At 41.6% G+C, this 16973-nt stretch overlaps 1 protein-coding gene across 4 annotated transcripts in view; it reads left to right on the top strand.

Annotated features, from left to right (window-relative positions):
- The first annotated feature begins 2507 nt into the window (after positions 1 to 2507).
- Positions 2508 to 16973, top strand: part of KIF2A (kinesin family member 2A) — a 73219-nt gene continuing 58753 nt past the window's right edge. For 2 of the 4 annotated variants that reach the window (XM_063295614.1, XM_063295613.1), the window contains exon 1: positions 2508 to 2834. In XM_063295614.1, the coding sequence (XP_063151684.1) occupies positions 2771 to 2834 (64 nt within the window). In that variant the 5' untranslated portion in view covers positions 2508 to 2770. The remainder of the gene's footprint in view (positions 2835 to 16973) is intronic. The other 2 variants (XM_063295615.1, XM_063295616.1) reach the window with 2 other exon arrangements.

Here is a 16973-nt window from a genome sequence, read left to right as displayed (position 1 = left end):
CAATTAAAATAACAAGAGACTAAAATCATAAAAACAAGTACATCATAAAAATATATACAATATAAAATATTTAAAATTTATATAAAATATAAATTCCTCGGGGCCACATCATGGTGCCAACCACCCCCATGATTGACTATACCCCCTCCCACCCCAAGCGAGGTGGCAAAGCCAGGTTTTCACTCCCTTTCCGAAGGCCGGGAGAGTGGGGGCCTGCCTCACCTCTGGGGGTAACGTGTTCCACAGGGTGGGGGCCACAACGGAGAAGGCCCTCTTCTTGGACTCTGCCAATCGACAATCTCTCATAGACAGGGTCCGTAGCATGCCCTCCCTGCCTGACCGGGTGGGACAGGTCAATGCAATGAGGTTGAGGCAGTTCCTCAGGTAACCAGGACCCAAGCCATGTACGGCTTTAAAGGTGATAACCAACATCTTGAATAGGACCCGGAAGCAAACTGGCACCCAATGCAGCTGACGCAGCAAAGGTGTTACATGCACCATCCTTGGGGCTCCTAAAACTGATTGCCTGGCCACATTCTGAACCAGCCGTAGCTTCCAGATGCTCTTCAAAGATAGCCCCATGAAGTGTGCGTTGCAATAGTCTATACAGGAGATGAGTAGGGCTCTGCTAACTTCTGTGAATGAGTGACCTTTTGTTTTCCAGGGTTTCGGATTAAATCTGAAGGTTAAAAGTTACAAAATAGAATGGCTTCAGTGCAAAAGAGGATGCCAGGTATTAAAATATAAAAGGAAGCCCAACTGTTTACACAAAGGATTCCCTTCCGATTTAATCTGAAACCCTGGAAAACAAAAAGTCACTCATTCACAGAAGTTAGCAGAGCCCATTCAGGTGAACAGCCAAACAGATCTTCATAATCATAAAAGATTCCTCCCAAGGTAGATAGTCCAGGCTAGTAGACAAAGCCACAGCCCCACAGGGAACCCAAACCATCAGAGAAGGAAACACAAACAGCAGGGGCCTGACAACAGAGAGCCTCCTCTCTGAACTCCAATAAACTACACTTTTCTCAAGTTCCTAGGGGGCAGGAACACCTTTGCATAGCAACAGCCAAGCTCTCCTATATAAGGGGCTGGTGGTGGGGAAATACATGCGTGGCCACCTTCCAACCAGCATACTCTGTACATGCTCTTGGACAATAAAACAATTACCTCTGCTCAAGCAGTTGCCTGTGTTTCTTCATTCCCGGCTTGGGAGGAACCTTTGATAAGTTTTCTTTCCAACAGAACAATGTAAGGATTATATTCTATATGATTTAGAATATGGACTTAGGAAGAATGTTAATGCAGACTAGTTTGTGTGATATACGAATTCAAGGATAGTTAGACTGGGAGTTTAATATAAGAATATGCATCTTTTTTTAGGTCAAAGCTTTAGTCCCAGCCCTTGCTTGGTATATTGGGCCTAAGCTCCAAAAATGCAGCTTCCATAACACCCCAGGATTAAAATAATTCTTCGGGGGCTTTGTATAACCTAAACAGCATATTAAGGGGAGGAGGAGGTTTAATCAATCTTTCCCTTTCTGAGAGACAAATTCCATTAGGTTCTCTGTTCCTGTTGCCATTTTCATTTGGGGCAGCCCTATGGGAAGCCAAAAGTGATGGGATGAATAACCATTCCTGACTCCGTTGTGGTGTCTACCCTGTAAGCACCATCATAGATTTTAATTTTTAAAAAAAATCGATTTTAACCAAAAGAAAAAAAAAATCAAGTCTCTCAGCTTTCTGCACAAAGCCTGAAAGGACTAACCCATGTATTCTGTTGACATCTGGAGGTGAATAATATGACTTAAGATGAGGATCAGACACCTCACACAAACACAGCTTAAAAGTTGAAACTCAACAGCAGCTAGTAGAGGGGCTCTAGAGGGGGAGCAGCAGTGGTTTCTAGCCCTGAACTAGTCTCAAAATAAACTATCTCACAGAGCCGCTGGGAAGCTAATAGGCTTGAACTATTAAGAGGGCAGAGGAGGTGAGGTTAGAGCGTTTTAAATAAATATAAATAGACCCAACTTGATATGACCCTTTGGAGGAGTGACGAGTAAGAGTTGGGATGTCAATGCTCTAATGAAGGCGCTTCTAATTCATTCAGGGCATCTAATCCACGTGAGGTAACAACGGACAGGGCGAGCGCTGAACCCGCCTTCCGACCGACTCCTGCCCGGCTCCACGCAGTCTCGCGGCCTCCTCTGCAAAACGGGGAGCGCAGTAACCGCAACCCGGAAGTCGGCTGGAACGACCAAGGCCCCAGATGCACCTGGTGGGGCAGCCTTCCTCGTAACCCCCAGCACGCTCCCGACGAGGAAGGGAAGCAGGGGCTGGAGTTCAGGGAGGCGGAGAGGAAAGGAGAGCTCGTTCCCCCGCCCGGTTCGCTCAACGCGGCGGCGGCGTCAGCGCAAAGAGCACAACCGAGGAAGCGCCTGGAAGCTTGCGAGCGGGCAGGCGGCGGCCTCCGCGGCGCCTCACGCCAAACTCTGAAAGCCCGCCGCCCGTCTCTGCTCCTCCCACTCCCTCAACCGATCCTGCCGTGACGCCTCCATTGTGTGCGCAGCGGCTCCCGGCGACTGTTGTATCCGGCCGGCGCCTTTTTCTCCTCCTCCTCCCTTCCCCCTCCCCCTTTCCCGTAGAAACTGCCGGGGCCGCCGCCGCCTCTTTCCCGCCGCCCCTCCCGCTTCTCCTTCCCCTTCAGCCGGGCCCCCCGCCTCGCCGGCTCATCGTCGGTGTCTCCCCCTCCCTTTCACTCGATGACGCGATGGCAACGGCCAACTTCGGCAAGATCCAGATAGGGATCTACGTGGAGATCAAGCGCAGCGATGGTGAGCCGGAATAGGGGGAGGGGAGGCAGAGGAGAGCAGACCGATGAATGGGTGGAAGCGTTGCCGGGGGAGCTGAGTGGAGGGGCCGCCCGGGGCCGACGGTGGGCGCGGGCCCCGCGCGAAGGAGCGGCGTCGGCATCGGGGCCTGTGGCGTCGGCTGCGGTCGTTAAGGAGATTTTTGTGTCGCCTCTTGCGGCGCGGATGGGGCGGTGAGGCAGCCGGGTGGCAGACTCACGCTGTCGCCGCTGGAGACGGCAGAGAAAGAGGGAGGCTGCTGCAGTGCCGTTGAGGAAGGGAGGGCGCGGAGCTTTGGAGGTGCGGAGTCGAAGGGGGAGCTGCCTCGGGGTTGGGGAGGGACAGAGGAAGGGCGTGGCCGGGGGCTTGGGAGGCCGCGGCCGGCCGGTTAGAAGGGCTGCCTGCGGGAACTTGGGGTAGCAACAGGAGTATTTTCGGCGGGCGGTGGGAAGCGTGTGCCGAGACCCAAGGAGGATGCCGGTGGGGAGAGGCGGGAGCCGGTCGATAGAGACCCGGTTCTGGTGTTGTAGAGGTGAGAGATTGGCACGCCGTTTCTAAAAGGAAATAATTTCTTGTTTTTAGCGCACTGGCAAGTCTCACGTGCGCCTTCTCCAAGATAAACCTGTATTTTGGAGCACAAATTGCGCTTAGCTTTCCTTCTATTAAACAAGCAAATGGAGTGATGTCCCTCTATTGAGAACAACGTCTTATCATGGAATGTTTAATTAAATAAATGGAATTGCTAACCTCTCCCTGGGATACCCCCATATTTAGATTCTCCCCCGCGGGGATGAAGTTTATGGGTTGATCCCTCGTTTCCCATCTTTGCCTTGTGTTTCGTGGCAGCAGCGTGTGAAAAGCTTTCTATAGATGCGGATGAAGTTTGTAGGCGTGTGAAGCCTTGATGGGATTACACTTGCATAGCGTGGATACAGCGTGTTGGAGGGTTGCGTGCAGAATGAATCGATCTCTCTTGCTCAGCCATGATGAGAGAAATGCCATTGGATGTTTCTAGTTAGTTTTGATGACGCTGGGATGAGGTCAGTTTTAAATTCGTTCTGGAAAGGTACCTATCCGATACTGCTTGTTATTTGTGAAATTCGGGAGCACATCAAATGTCTGGCAGCCAGAGGTTTTAATGATTGTACTAAAAGGACTAAGAAATAAATGCTTAATTTTGCTTTCCCTTTCAGCACTTGTATTTGCACTCCAAACACTGTTTTTATTCTGCCCTTAAAGCTGCAGGTGCTCTTACAGTAATCAAATGGATTGTTAGAGTTTGTGTGAGAGGAAGCTATGCAGCAAGTAAAACAAGCTTAAACAAATTAAACAGGTTAAAATTCTTGGTTTTGTTTCATTTTCAAAGTGTTCCAAGGAATTCGTTCATTCTTTACCACAGGTGATAACCCGAGTGTCTGCATGTCTCTTGACAAAATGTTTCTGTGTGGGAACTATTGTAATTTTTTTTTAAAAAAGCTGGCTCTCCTATTCTACTAATTATAAGAAATAAAATTTTAGAGTTGCTTGCTACCACCAGTGGCAAATAATGGGATGATCCCCAGTATCATTGGTTGGCCAGGCTTCTGACTGTGTAATATCTCTACTCTATATATCTAGAGTAACAAATAGTTTCAAATAAATTATGTTTAAGGAGTCTAGATTTAGCTGTTCCTTATTTTGGTTTGTGGAGGGTCATTGTCAGTAATCTGCCATCCAGTTTTTGATTTTTTTAAAAATTAGTTGACAGGATGCCTGCTCTTTGGGAAAAAAAAGTATAAACGTTAGCGCACAAATATAACTTCTGGCAGGTTTGATTCCTTTTTCTAATTCTATAGTGAAGCATGAATTGGAGCAACAATAAATCCTTAACTTTAAGCAGGGGATACTGGGAAGTTGAAAAAGTATTCTGAAAGAATGTAGTTGCAAACCACTTCCTTTTTATTGCCAGGAAAATGTAGATGGACTCATGTAGTCACCATAAGCCAAGCATAATTTGAGGGAGTCTTTTAATAAATTACCAATTAGGTAGCTATATGTTATTTTTGTGGAACTCGATATTTTTGTAATAGTTTTTTTATCCTTTCACTTTTTTTTTAAAGAGAGGGTGCTTTTTTTAACTGATCCTTCATGTTGCTACAATTAAAATTGAATGCACAAAGTTCTCTGTAGACTCTAATTTCATTGTTTCTTTTTTAAATCTTGTATTTCCTGGAATAATGACTTTTAATGGATTTTTCTAGCTTTAAATGGGTTTTGTTTAAAACTACATATTCTTGACCATAACTGTTAGAGACAGATTATGGATGTATTGCTAATATAACTGTGACTTGCAGCTTTAAGCCATTTAGGGAATTAAGAAATAGTACAATATATATGCTGATGAAATTCAGAACTTTGATATAACTTTGTAAAAAGAGACGGCACATGCTATTTTAAAATAACTTTTCACTAACATAATAACAGATTACAGATAGTCCTCACTTACTGACCAGTCATTCAGCAACTGTTCAAATGCTTAACAATGGCACTGAAAAATGAGACTAAGGACCAGTCTCCGAAGTTGCAGCTGTTGCAGCATCCCCATGGTTATGTGATTGCAATTTGGGCAGTTGGCAACCAGTTCACATTTATGAAGGTCACAGCATCCCAGGGTCACGTGATTGCCATTTGCAACCTTCACAGACAGCTTCTGACAGGCAAAGTCAATGGGAAAGCTGGCAGAAAAGTCGGAAGTCGTGGTCACGTGACATCACACTTAACAACCTACAGTGATTTGCTTAATGATTGCAGCTGGAACTGATGTTGTAAGTCAAATGCAGTCATGTGATGTTGCACTTAACGGCCACGCTGTTTAGCGACAGAGTTGCCAGTCCCTATTGTGGTAAGTGAGGACTACCTGTATAAATGTTTATTAAAGATTGTTAAAGAATTCAGTAATAGTTTTTACATGCAAAAGTTGGGAAGATACTTTGAGAAATAAAGTTGGTGAAATTTGTAATGTAGCAAAGTTACTACTTAGATAAGAAATTGATGTTTAAACCAATTTTAAGGAACAGGCTTGAAGGCCTAAGTCTTTAAAAGGTACTTGCCAATACGTTCTCAAGTTTTGTACCACACAAGACTCCCTCCGTAGGTCAGTGCCACCTGAAAGTGCCACCCATCAAATATAAAAGTGTGATGAGACTCTGAGAAAGCATCTAAAGAATATTCATTTATAATACTTGGATTAGTTTATATTTGAAGGGATGGTAAAGTGTAACACATCTGTATGTATTGATGGACATAACCAGTTTTGTCAGTGGCCTGCATTTCCATAGGCTGCCTACTGTAGTACAGGAATGCTATTGGTCTTTCTCCTGAGGAGTAACCAAAGGCGTTTTCTGCTGCCTGCCCAAGTGTTCCACATGCATGATTGCTTACGTTTAGAATTCAGATAATTTAAGGTTAAAGAAGTGACAGGCAGAGAAAAGATTAAACACTCATTTCCCTCCTAATTCTTTGGTTTTGGTCCTACTCTGGAAGTAGTTTGTCCTGTTTAAAAAGGAGTTAGGGTAAAATGGCTCTCATCTATAATATGAGGAGGGTAGGGGAAAGTGCCACAATCATAAAATATATACAGCTTTTTGCACAGAATATCAGACTGAATAGGCTTTTGGCCTAATCTGTTTCCATTTCTTTTTATATTCTAGTAGGACCACATACATGGCTGCTGTTATGCAGCCAAATACAGGTAGTCCTTGCTTAACGACCATTCATTTAACAATGGTTCAGGCTTACAACGGTGCTGAAAAAATGACTTACAACCAGTCCTTGCATTTATGACTGTCACAGTGTCCCCTTGGTCACATGATTGCAATTCAGGCATTTGGCAACCGGTTTGCATTTACAACTGTTGCGGTGTCCCGCAGTCACATGATTGCCATTTTTGGCTTTCCCACCAGCTTCCGGCAAGCAAAATCAATGGGGAACCATGTGATTTGCTTCACGACTGCTGCAAAAAAAGGTCATAAAATTGGGTTGGATTCACTTAGTGACTGAAATTCCGGTCCCACTTGTGATTGTTAAGTGAGGACTACCTGTACTGTCATTGCTCTTCCAGTGAAGAGCCAATTCCAATGTATGAGCTCAGGGCCAGAATTTTGACTTTGTTTTTCTACTGATACTGGGATTTAAGCTCTTATTAATTTCAGTAGAAGTTGTAAATGTACATAGATTCAAAATTATGTTGAAACTAATCCTATTCAAAAATGTCAAAATTTTGTACGTTTGTTCTGTGTACAAGTAATAGGGTTGGGAAGATCATTCTGAGGAGTGCTTTGTTTGAAGCAACAATTTCACTGGATTTTAGCAAAGCTATGTGTTGCTGATTCATTGCAGTACCAAACCCAATTGAATTGCTTTCTGTGCATGTACATCTGAACTGGGAAGGCCATCAAAGCAGTCAGGGTATGACTCAGTTGCATTTCATTTGCACAGCGTTAGTGGAGTTGGAGAAATGTATCTATATTCTCAAAAATACTAGTTTCTAATATATTCAGATAAGTCTTTTCCACTCAAGTTTTGAATACAAGCTACATTGCTAAAATGGGAGAAATACACATTCTAAAGAGGAATGGTATTACATTGCACATTTTAGTCAGAGAAGTGAAAATTAGATTAAATGTAGGATGTGAACCAAATGAGAATTCTCACCTGTCTTTAGTGGATAGAAATCTCTTTAAGCACTGTATTTCTACTGGTAAGTAAAAACTACTTTCTTTGTGTGCTTTTTTTTTCCTGAGTGCAGGTCTCTCATTTTCTTGTCTAGTTCCTTTCAGTTGAAAGATTAATAATTTTATATTTAGTAGGTTATTTAGTCCATGATTGTATCTCTGAAGTGAGATGTAATGTAATTGTCAATACAAAATGGCAAAAATATTTATTAAGATCTCTTAGAATCATAGAATCAGAAGGAACCATTTAGGCCATCGAGATCATGTAGGCCATCAAGCCTGCCATTTCTCTGAGTAACTGCTGTTGAACTGCTCTAATTGCTTGAAAGATTTTTTTTTACTTACAGTCAGAATCTGTCTTCCTGTAACATCAATTGATTATTTTTTATTCTGCCCTCTATAATGAGAGAAAACAGGCCTTGACTTTCTGTGTGGCATGCTTTCAGGCATTTGAAGAACGCTGTCTTTTCTCATCCCTAACCATACCAAGGTCCTTCAATCTCTCATATTTCCAACTCTCTTATTCAATATCATCCTTGCTCTTCTCTGATGGTGTTCCAAATTCTCTGAATCCTTGAAACATAGTGTCCATAATTGGACAGAGTACTCAAGGTATGGTCTGACCAAAACAGAATAAAGGGGAATATTGATTAGTTTTCATGATTTGGAAATTTGTAAATGCAGCTTGAAATTGTATCTGCCTTTTTTGATGTCATATCACACTGTTGATTTGTATTCAGTTGTATTGTCTCATATTCAGCATATAATCAACTGCTATTCCAAGATCTTTCACATGTAATATTATCTAGCCAGGTATCCTGCTAACTCTATATTTGGATTTATTTTTCTCCCTAAGAAAAGAACTTTATACTTGTCTCTATTAAATTTCATCATGTTATTTTCAGACCATTACTCTAACCTCAGTATTTGAATTTTTCTCTGTCTTCTAAGTATTAACTATTGGGGCTGGGGCTGGTTCTTTGTAGAGTTGGGAATGTGAACAAAACATCTTTCTTCAACTCCTTAAATTCAACATATCTTTTCCCAGTGTTGTGTGGCAACTCTGGGTGGTAGCCATACAATGCTGGGAGAAACATAGCTGCTTTGTTTTTACTCTAACATACTCTGAAGCATATTTTGCTTACAAAGAAGTGCTCCACAGCTCTGTTGTTATTTCATCTAATATTGTATTAACTGCAAATATTATCTGCAAATTTAAGAATTTCCTTCATATCTTCATCCAGCTCATTTATAAAAATACTGAAAGACCTGACATCGAGCTTGCACTTAACAAGCTTGTGATTGAGTACTTTCTCAGGTGCTTGCTGAAGTCAAGATATATTATGTTTACAGCATTGCCACAATCTCTTAAAGAATCTCCCATATAGACTATTGTAATGCACTCTACATGGAGCTACCCTTGAAGAGTATCCGGAAGCTTCAGCTGGTACATAATGTGGCCATGTGGGTGATTTTATGTGCTTCAAGATCAGTACCTATAACTCCTTTGCTTCGTGAGCTGCATTGGGTGCCAGTTTGCTTCCAGGTCCAATTCAAAGTGTTGGTTATCACCTTTAAAGCCCTACATGGCATGGGTCTAGATTACCTAAGGGACCGTCTCATTCCCGTTACGTCAACCTGTCCCACCTGGTCATGCAGAGAGGGCATGCTACGGACCCCGTCTGTAAGAGAATTCCATCTGGCGGGGTCCAGGAGGCGGCAGCTCCAGCCCTTTGGAACATTCTTCCCCTGGAAGTGAGTTTAGCCCCCTCCCTCCTGGACTTCAGAAAACAATTGAAGACCTGCTTTTGCTACCATGCTTGCAGTTGTAATGATTGCCTATTCTAAAACACTATCAGACTCATGAGTAGGAATTCAAAGATATCTGATTTATTAAAGAATAGTATGCAGGATCACAGAGAAAGCTGAGAATGATGAAAGCGCGCCAGATTCAAACTGAAAAACCCTCGGTGCACATGAGAACCCTCCCCCCGTAGAATCTTCCCAAGTTCACAATCCCAGGTGCTCCTAACGGCTTCTGATGGTCTGCGGGAAAAGTCCTTGAACAGAGTACATAACCCAAACACATTCCATTGTAAGGAATTCAGATACAGAGCTTGGTACACAAGGTTTCACAGCAGCTCCCTCCCAAACAAAAACGCGCATCAGCGCCATGGCATGTGAAACGTTACGATGTATAAACTACATTGAACGTGACAGCAGTGGGGAGAGGAACAGCCATTCTTGGGTATGGTTGGTTCCCTAGTCCTGCCTGGGACCAGTCTTATCACCTTATGGGCTGAATTAGATCTGCCGTTACTTGGATTTGACTGTATTTTATATATTTATTGATTACTGGTATTATTTATGATTTTATTGAATCTTAAATTGTTTTTATTCTGAAGCACCCAGGGTCCCCCATGCAGGGGAGATGGGTGGTGATAAAAATATGATAAATAAATAAATACATGTACTCAATCAAATCATAATTTATGTTATGAGAAGACTTGTTCTTGACAAAACCATTTAAATTCCAAATAATTCTTAACCTCTGGTAAACACTGAATTGATTTCAAGGTACCCTTTTGATCTGTTCTAGAATCTTCCCTGTACCTTTGAGCCTGATCTGTAATTTGTTCTTCTCCAATCATTTTGAAAAGGGAGGTTTATTTTATTATTTATTTTATTATTCAAATTTTGCCACTACCCATCTCCTCCAAAAGAGGGACTCTGGGTGGTTTACAATAAAATTAAGACTATAATAATAAACAATTAAGATCTTATAAAAACAATTTACAAATATAAAATACAATATAAATAAGTATAAAATCCAAGGGGTTAATAATTCTGATCAGGTGGGAGGGGGTCTAAGGCACGAGCCAACCCCATGAATGGTTGCCCACCTTCCCGCCCCACGTGAGACGGCAGAACCAGGTTTTCAGGGTCCTCCTGAATGTCAGAAGTGTCTCACCTCTAGGGGCAAGATGTTCCAAAGGGCGGGGGCAACTGCAGAGAAGGCCCACTTCCTGGACCCCGCCAGATGGAATTCTCTTATCGACGGGGTCTGTAACATGCCTTATCTGCCTGACCGGGTGGGGCGGGTCGATGTTGTGGGGATGAGAAGGTCCCTCAGGAAGCCTGGCCCCATGCCATGTAGGTTACTTGCCTGGGTCTTTTCCTTGGCTTTACTGCAAGGGAAAAAGAAACAGTCTTGCACCATGCCTGCAGAATGCAGCCTTGCGTTTAAAGCAGTCTAAAATTCTGAAAAGTATACCCTAAAACCTTTATGTGTGTTTGTTCCTTCCTTCTTCCCTCCCTCCCTTGTAGCATTTTAAGGCTTGACAGAAGACATTGACTAACATGCAGTCTCCAGAATATGAGCATGATCGTTATGTTCTGAACTGGGTGGTTTTTATACCCCCATTTCAGAAATTCTAGTTTCTGATCTTAGATTATTTATTTATTTATATTTATCAGATTTGTCACTGCCCATCTCCTCCCACCAGAGGGACTCTGGGCAGTTTACAACAAAATAATCAGTAAAACAATAAATATACAATACAATTACAATATATAAAAATACACTATATAAAATGCAATTCCAAATAACTAATAAATATAGATAAAAATAAAGTCCAGATGGCTATGATCTAATTCAGTCCTTGCGTGGGAGGAGAGCTTTAGGGCACTAGCCATCCCCAGGCATAACTATTCCCCTCCCTGCCCCAAGCCAGGTGGCAGAGCCAGGTCTTCAGATTCCTCTGGAAGGCCAGGAACGATGGGACTAGCCTCACCTCTGGGGGCAAGATGTTCCAGAAGGACATAGTTCCCATACTTAGTTGCAGATGTTCTGTTATTGCTAAGCATGGGACTTCATTAATGATATACTTTGTCTTCCCTGAATGGCATGAAATAAACTAGAGGGATAGAACAGGATTACGGTAGAAAGAATAGCAGTGGCCAGCCACTGGTTGGTTATGCTGGCTTTAAAGAGTGTTTGTGAATATACATTTTTAAAATGAAGAGGTACTGATAAAGTAGATCACCGTGCAATAGGTAATTAATCTTGCCAAGAGTCATTGATTATCATAATCATAAATCAGATCAAATAATGCATGTTCTTGGCCTGAAATTTATGTTCATGAGGCTTTTTCCCTCCATGCCAGAGAATGGTCTTGGCTTTCTTTTTAATAAATAGTCAAGTTAGAATCTGTAACATGGAGTGGGCAGCAAAGGTAAAAATTACTAAATTTGGACTATCCTTAATAAGTGAATGGGCAGGTAATAGGTATATTTGAAAAGTTAATCTCTTCCTCAGATAATATGCCCAGTATTGAAGAACAAACTTCACAAGCAAATTACTGTGATTTTCTTACACTATTTCCATATCATGATTTATAAAACAGTTTTCAGAACTGTTTGGGTGTTGGGTATTGTCTTTACTAGAAAGAAGACCAGTTGTGAAACATTACCAGTGAGAAAACTAAGCCTAGTGGAGTTACAAATAACAGTGAATTATTGTGGAAAGGTAAACTTTGGGGAGGGCTTTGGGAGAATATTTTGTCCTCCCCTGTTGGACTGGTCAGCTCTCACTACATATTAAGATCCTTCGTTCCAGTGACCCCACCAATCTCAGAGGTCAATGGATATGGTGAACAACTGTTGCGTAAGTAATGTTCTCAATTTTGCAATACATCTGTCCCTTTAAAGTGCCCCTGAGTCCAAGCAGACACTGACCAAAGCTACGTAGTCCATCACACTGCTTTTTCAATGAGGTCATGTGTCCTATTAATTAGGACAACTAAGGATATGTCTTTGTTGGCAAGAGAAGTTAAGCAGCAAAAAATTCAAAGCCACATTTTTCAGTGTTTTTCACCAGTCTTCATGCATTCGTAATGTGTTTTCTGCTTGTGGGGCTTGGATGAATGTAATTTGTTAGTGGCGGGATAGGTCACAGGACTATTCTTACCTTTGGATTATTACACTGAGGAGCCAGAGCAGGTAAGGCACTCCTGTACCTAAGCAGAACTGCAATGGATCTTCTGGCATGAAGTGTGTCATTGCTACCAGCTTATTGTATTCAGGCAGTCCTAGAAACCTAATATCCAGAACTTATGGGTGTTTCTGGTTCTCTTACCAGTATGAATATGGTGGTTCCCACCTCTTCCAGCTCTCATTCATGCATCATTTGCACCAGCAAAACACAGCTCCTTTTAATAGTTACTTTCATTTACTGGATGATTGTTCAATTACAGTTACAGGAAAATAAAAATAATCAAACCTGATGGCCAGTCAAGCTTTCATCCATTAAGATGAAAATTGATTACAAGATGCTGAAAGCTAGAATACATTATTGGAGGAAAAATTTGAAGTCTGAAAAGCAAAGCACATATCAGTGTTGTTTCTCAGATTGCTGGCAGATTTTCAATATAGTTTATTTCCTCAAAAGTTTAGGTTGCTTTCCAGAGATCCCTCTTTACCAGTCTGGTGGTTCCTGTGCTCCTTTGCTTGCTCTGGGTTTTCCTTTGGGATTGGATTAGCTCTCTGACTTTGGACCATCAGGTTTAGTTCAAAAGAGCCCCACTTATTATCTGACAGTGTCATTTTGCCAGAACAATTTCTGCCATCACTTTCCCCCATGATTCAGGGACTCTCTGGGTCCCTAGCATTATCTCTTCCCTTCTTCCCACAGAGCGTGTATCAAGGTTTTTGATGTAGGAAGTAAAATGTTCAGAAAGAATAAACCCTCCCAGCAAATGCAGTATAAAGTTGCAAAAGCCTGAATACAGTATATTGTATTAAGACAAAAGATTCTTGTTTCAGGTCTGTGACATTGCAGCTATTTTTGCAAATTAGCATGCCCTAAAATCATTTCAGTACTTAGTTTAGGAACAGTGGTGAGCATTCTGTTTAAACATGGATGCCTATGGATTGGTCAGGCCTTTAAACATCTTTTCATAGGCACCATTGCAACATCCACAGTGTTCATTTTTGAAAATGTTCACTGGGGAATATTTCACTCAGCATTGCTACAAAAGTCTGATGCTTGCCAAAAGGGAAAAAAAATAGCAGATTTCTTCATAAAGATGTGACTAGAATAACAAGAAGTGCAGGCCTGGAATTAAATGTAGAAAGAATTGACCAAATTGTAAGAAGACATTCCTTAGATAAAAGCTTCTGAATGTGTTAAAGCATCATTAGAAACCTCATTATTGGAAGACACCTGAAATAGACTTGCTAAGTATTCAAGATCCATAATGTGCTAAGAAATGTTTCAGTGACTAGCATACCTACTTTAACCATAGCCGTATAAAAAGCTTTCTGATGCGGTATTTCTTTGTATGTAGGTTTAATTCCACAGTCTTGTAAACTGTTTGTTGTATGCAAACTCACTAACCATTGGTAGAATCCTATAATATATGCATTGGAAAGGATGTTATAAGTCATTTAGCTGAATTCTTTGATCGGTATAGGAATCTGCCAAATCAATCTCCCCAAGAAGCTATCCGGCCCTCATACGAAAATTTCCAGTGAGAGTGAGTCCATCAAGCCTTCTGAGCTGATTGTTCCACTGGTTAATAGCTACTGCCATTAGGAAATTCCTCCTAGTATTTAGCCTGAATTCCTTTCTTTTAATTTCAACTTCTTGGTCCTAGTCCTGCACTCACTTTCAGTAGAGAACTGATTCTGCCCCCTGTTGCATGTGACAGCCTTTTGGATATTGTAGACAGCTACTATAGCCTTCCTTAGTCTTCTCTTTGGCAGGCTTGGCATGCCTAGCCCCCCAATAGCTCTCTTACAAACTTGTTCCAGCTCTTCCATGTCTGTTTATATATTTAAAATATTTGCATAAGCTTCCTATTTAAAAGAAAGCCTCTAATTTAAAATAACATTCAGACAATACTTTTTAATATGTACTACTTCAATCAATACTTTTTAATATTCTTTTAGTCAGTACTTCAAGCATGGTCTAACCAGTATAAAGTATAGTGGCATTTATTCCTATGATCTGGATGCAGTGATTTGCTTAGTGTGTCCCATGCTTATATTGGCCATCAACTGGTGGTCCACAAGTATGCCAGGGTTTTGTCTTGCACATTGTCAGCAAGCTATAACTCCCAAATTTAACTCTGAAAATTTAATAAGCAACCTTCTCACCCTCTAGGTCATTTATAAGAATGTTGAATAGTACTGGTGGTGGGTGTCCTACTTGATACTTCCTTTCAGGATGAAGTAGACTCATTTATGAAGAAACTATGGATGCCATTGTTCAACTAGTTGTAAATTTACTGAAATACAGTACTGCTGTTTATGGTTTAAAATCCATTTCCTTAGCTTTTCTTTGGCCCTTTTTGTGTGAAATGAAAGAAGTAAGTTGTTCCATCTAGTCCTTAATAATGAACATATTGAGGCATTATATGCGTCCTGGCCAACTAGACTAGACACGGAAGAGGTTCAATAAAGTTCTTTATTTGCAGTTTGTTAAACACATTAACTCAAAGGCAATAAGGCATCGGCTATTTCCCAAGTCGGTAAGGTGGCAGGCAAGGCGAAGCAGAGCTGGACTGGGAAGCTGGAAATCACACCACAGCAGGGCAAGGCAAGCAAGGCTGAACTAGAAGGCTGGAACCAGAGAGCAACAAGGCAAAGCGAAAACAGGCTGGACTGGAAGGCTAGAATCACTGAGTAGCAAGGCAAGACTCTGAGGCAAGGCTGAGCCCGGTAGCAAGGCAAGGCTCTGTGGCAAGCAGCGGTGTGACAGCAGGGCAGGCAGCAGAGGCAGGAGGCTCGGAATTGGCAGACAAGGTAAAGAGGTTGGCTGAGGCAGTGCATTCTGAAAACAAGGCAGGGAGAAGAGAACGGTTGTCTCCGACAACTGGCTCTGGCTCTGGCTTTGGCTTCTGGCACTCTATCTTCGGTTTTCCCACCTTTTTCACGCAGGAGCCGATAGCTTCTCTCGCTGCTTAGCCCGCCTTTCCAGCCTCCTTTCTCGCACACCGATAGGTGGCAGTGAATCTGTCTCCTGTTTGTTTTCAGTCGGTGGCTCTGGATCTTGCTACTCAGGCTTTTTCTCACTTTTTCTGCGATTGTCTGATCCTCCTCCTCCTCAGACTCTGCCTCCGTCCTGATATGCCTGCTGCTATTTCTGTCTCGTAAGAGAAAAAAGCTGGTCTTTTCCTCTCATATTTTCCATTTTTTACGGGGTTCTCACAGTTTTAACCCTTGTACTGTAGAACAACTGATTTCTTTTTAACCTCGTTGTGTTGAGTGGTATATGTCAACTAAAAGATGGTGAAGAAGATAATTATCAGAGGTTGTTCATTCACTTGAATATTTATAGAAAGAAGTATTAATATAAATCATTGCTGTTCTTTTTATTATTTCATGTAATAATACATTAATGGTATTATCATTAACAGGAGCAAGAGTAGTTTGGTCTTGGATTAGTTCTTTGAGGGTGTATGAATTTAAAACTCCATGTTTGGGCCTTTTGCTGCTGAATGTTTTTGATCACAATTCAGTTGTGAGCAGTGACTGGGTAGGAGGTTGAGGTTCATACAAGGCTAGTACTGTAATGAAATCAGTTTGCATTTTTGCAACTTCATGTATAGCAGATGATGATACTCTGCTGGGTTGTTACAGAAGCTTGATAAGAATATAGTTTATCTTCGTGGAGTGCTCTTTCCTGACTTAAAAGTCCTGAATAATAAAGTCAGAGGATTATTTTTCAGATTCCAAGGAATTACCTTGTAGATGTTGTAGTCCTATGTTCTGATTAGTATCTTCATCACCATGCTGTGAAAAACTGAGGGGAAAAAGTTGTCTGAAGGGTGACTGAGATGGCTCCATATTCTTAGCTCTCATTTTCCTAATCCAGAAGCAGTAGGGTTGGTTCTTAGTAGTCTGTGGTGATTTAGATTCAAAGGGGAAATGAGGCACTCATGTCATACCTGGTAGCACCTCCTTAAATTGAGTGCATCTTCTGCTGGGATTATGGTATGACCCAGGAAAAGATGCAGCTTCTTTAAAGGAGTTGCTAGCAGGACAATGAGAGCGTATGCACACTTCCAAATAATCTTTTCCCCTTCAAATCTAGATCTCTGCATAGCATTATAATTTCTAGGTAGTTGTAGAGGTTATAAAATGGAATTTCACTTATTGGGAAATAGAAGAAGGATCCACTATTTCATTTTGTACGGCCTTTAGTAAATCAATTATTGTTGCCTTGTTTTTGTGGCAATTGAGTTCTTCTTGCTCTCTTCTATTTTTTTTTAATGTGTATGGAATTACCATGTGAAAGAGGATAATTTGCCAGGAGGAAACAACCAGTAAAGGGAGAAATAAAGGCAGGAACAAACAAGGGGAAGAATATTGATTTCATTCAGTTACATGTACTTAAAGTTGTTTATAA

Source organism: Candoia aspera, chromosome 2 (assembly GCF_035149785.1).
Source record: "Candoia aspera isolate rCanAsp1 chromosome 2, rCanAsp1.hap2, whole genome shotgun sequence".
Classification (NCBI taxonomy): domain Eukaryota; kingdom Metazoa; phylum Chordata; class Lepidosauria; order Squamata; family Boidae; genus Candoia; species Candoia aspera.
The sequence above is the reverse complement of the archived record's forward strand: the minus strand, read 5'-3'. Positions and strand labels throughout refer to the sequence as shown.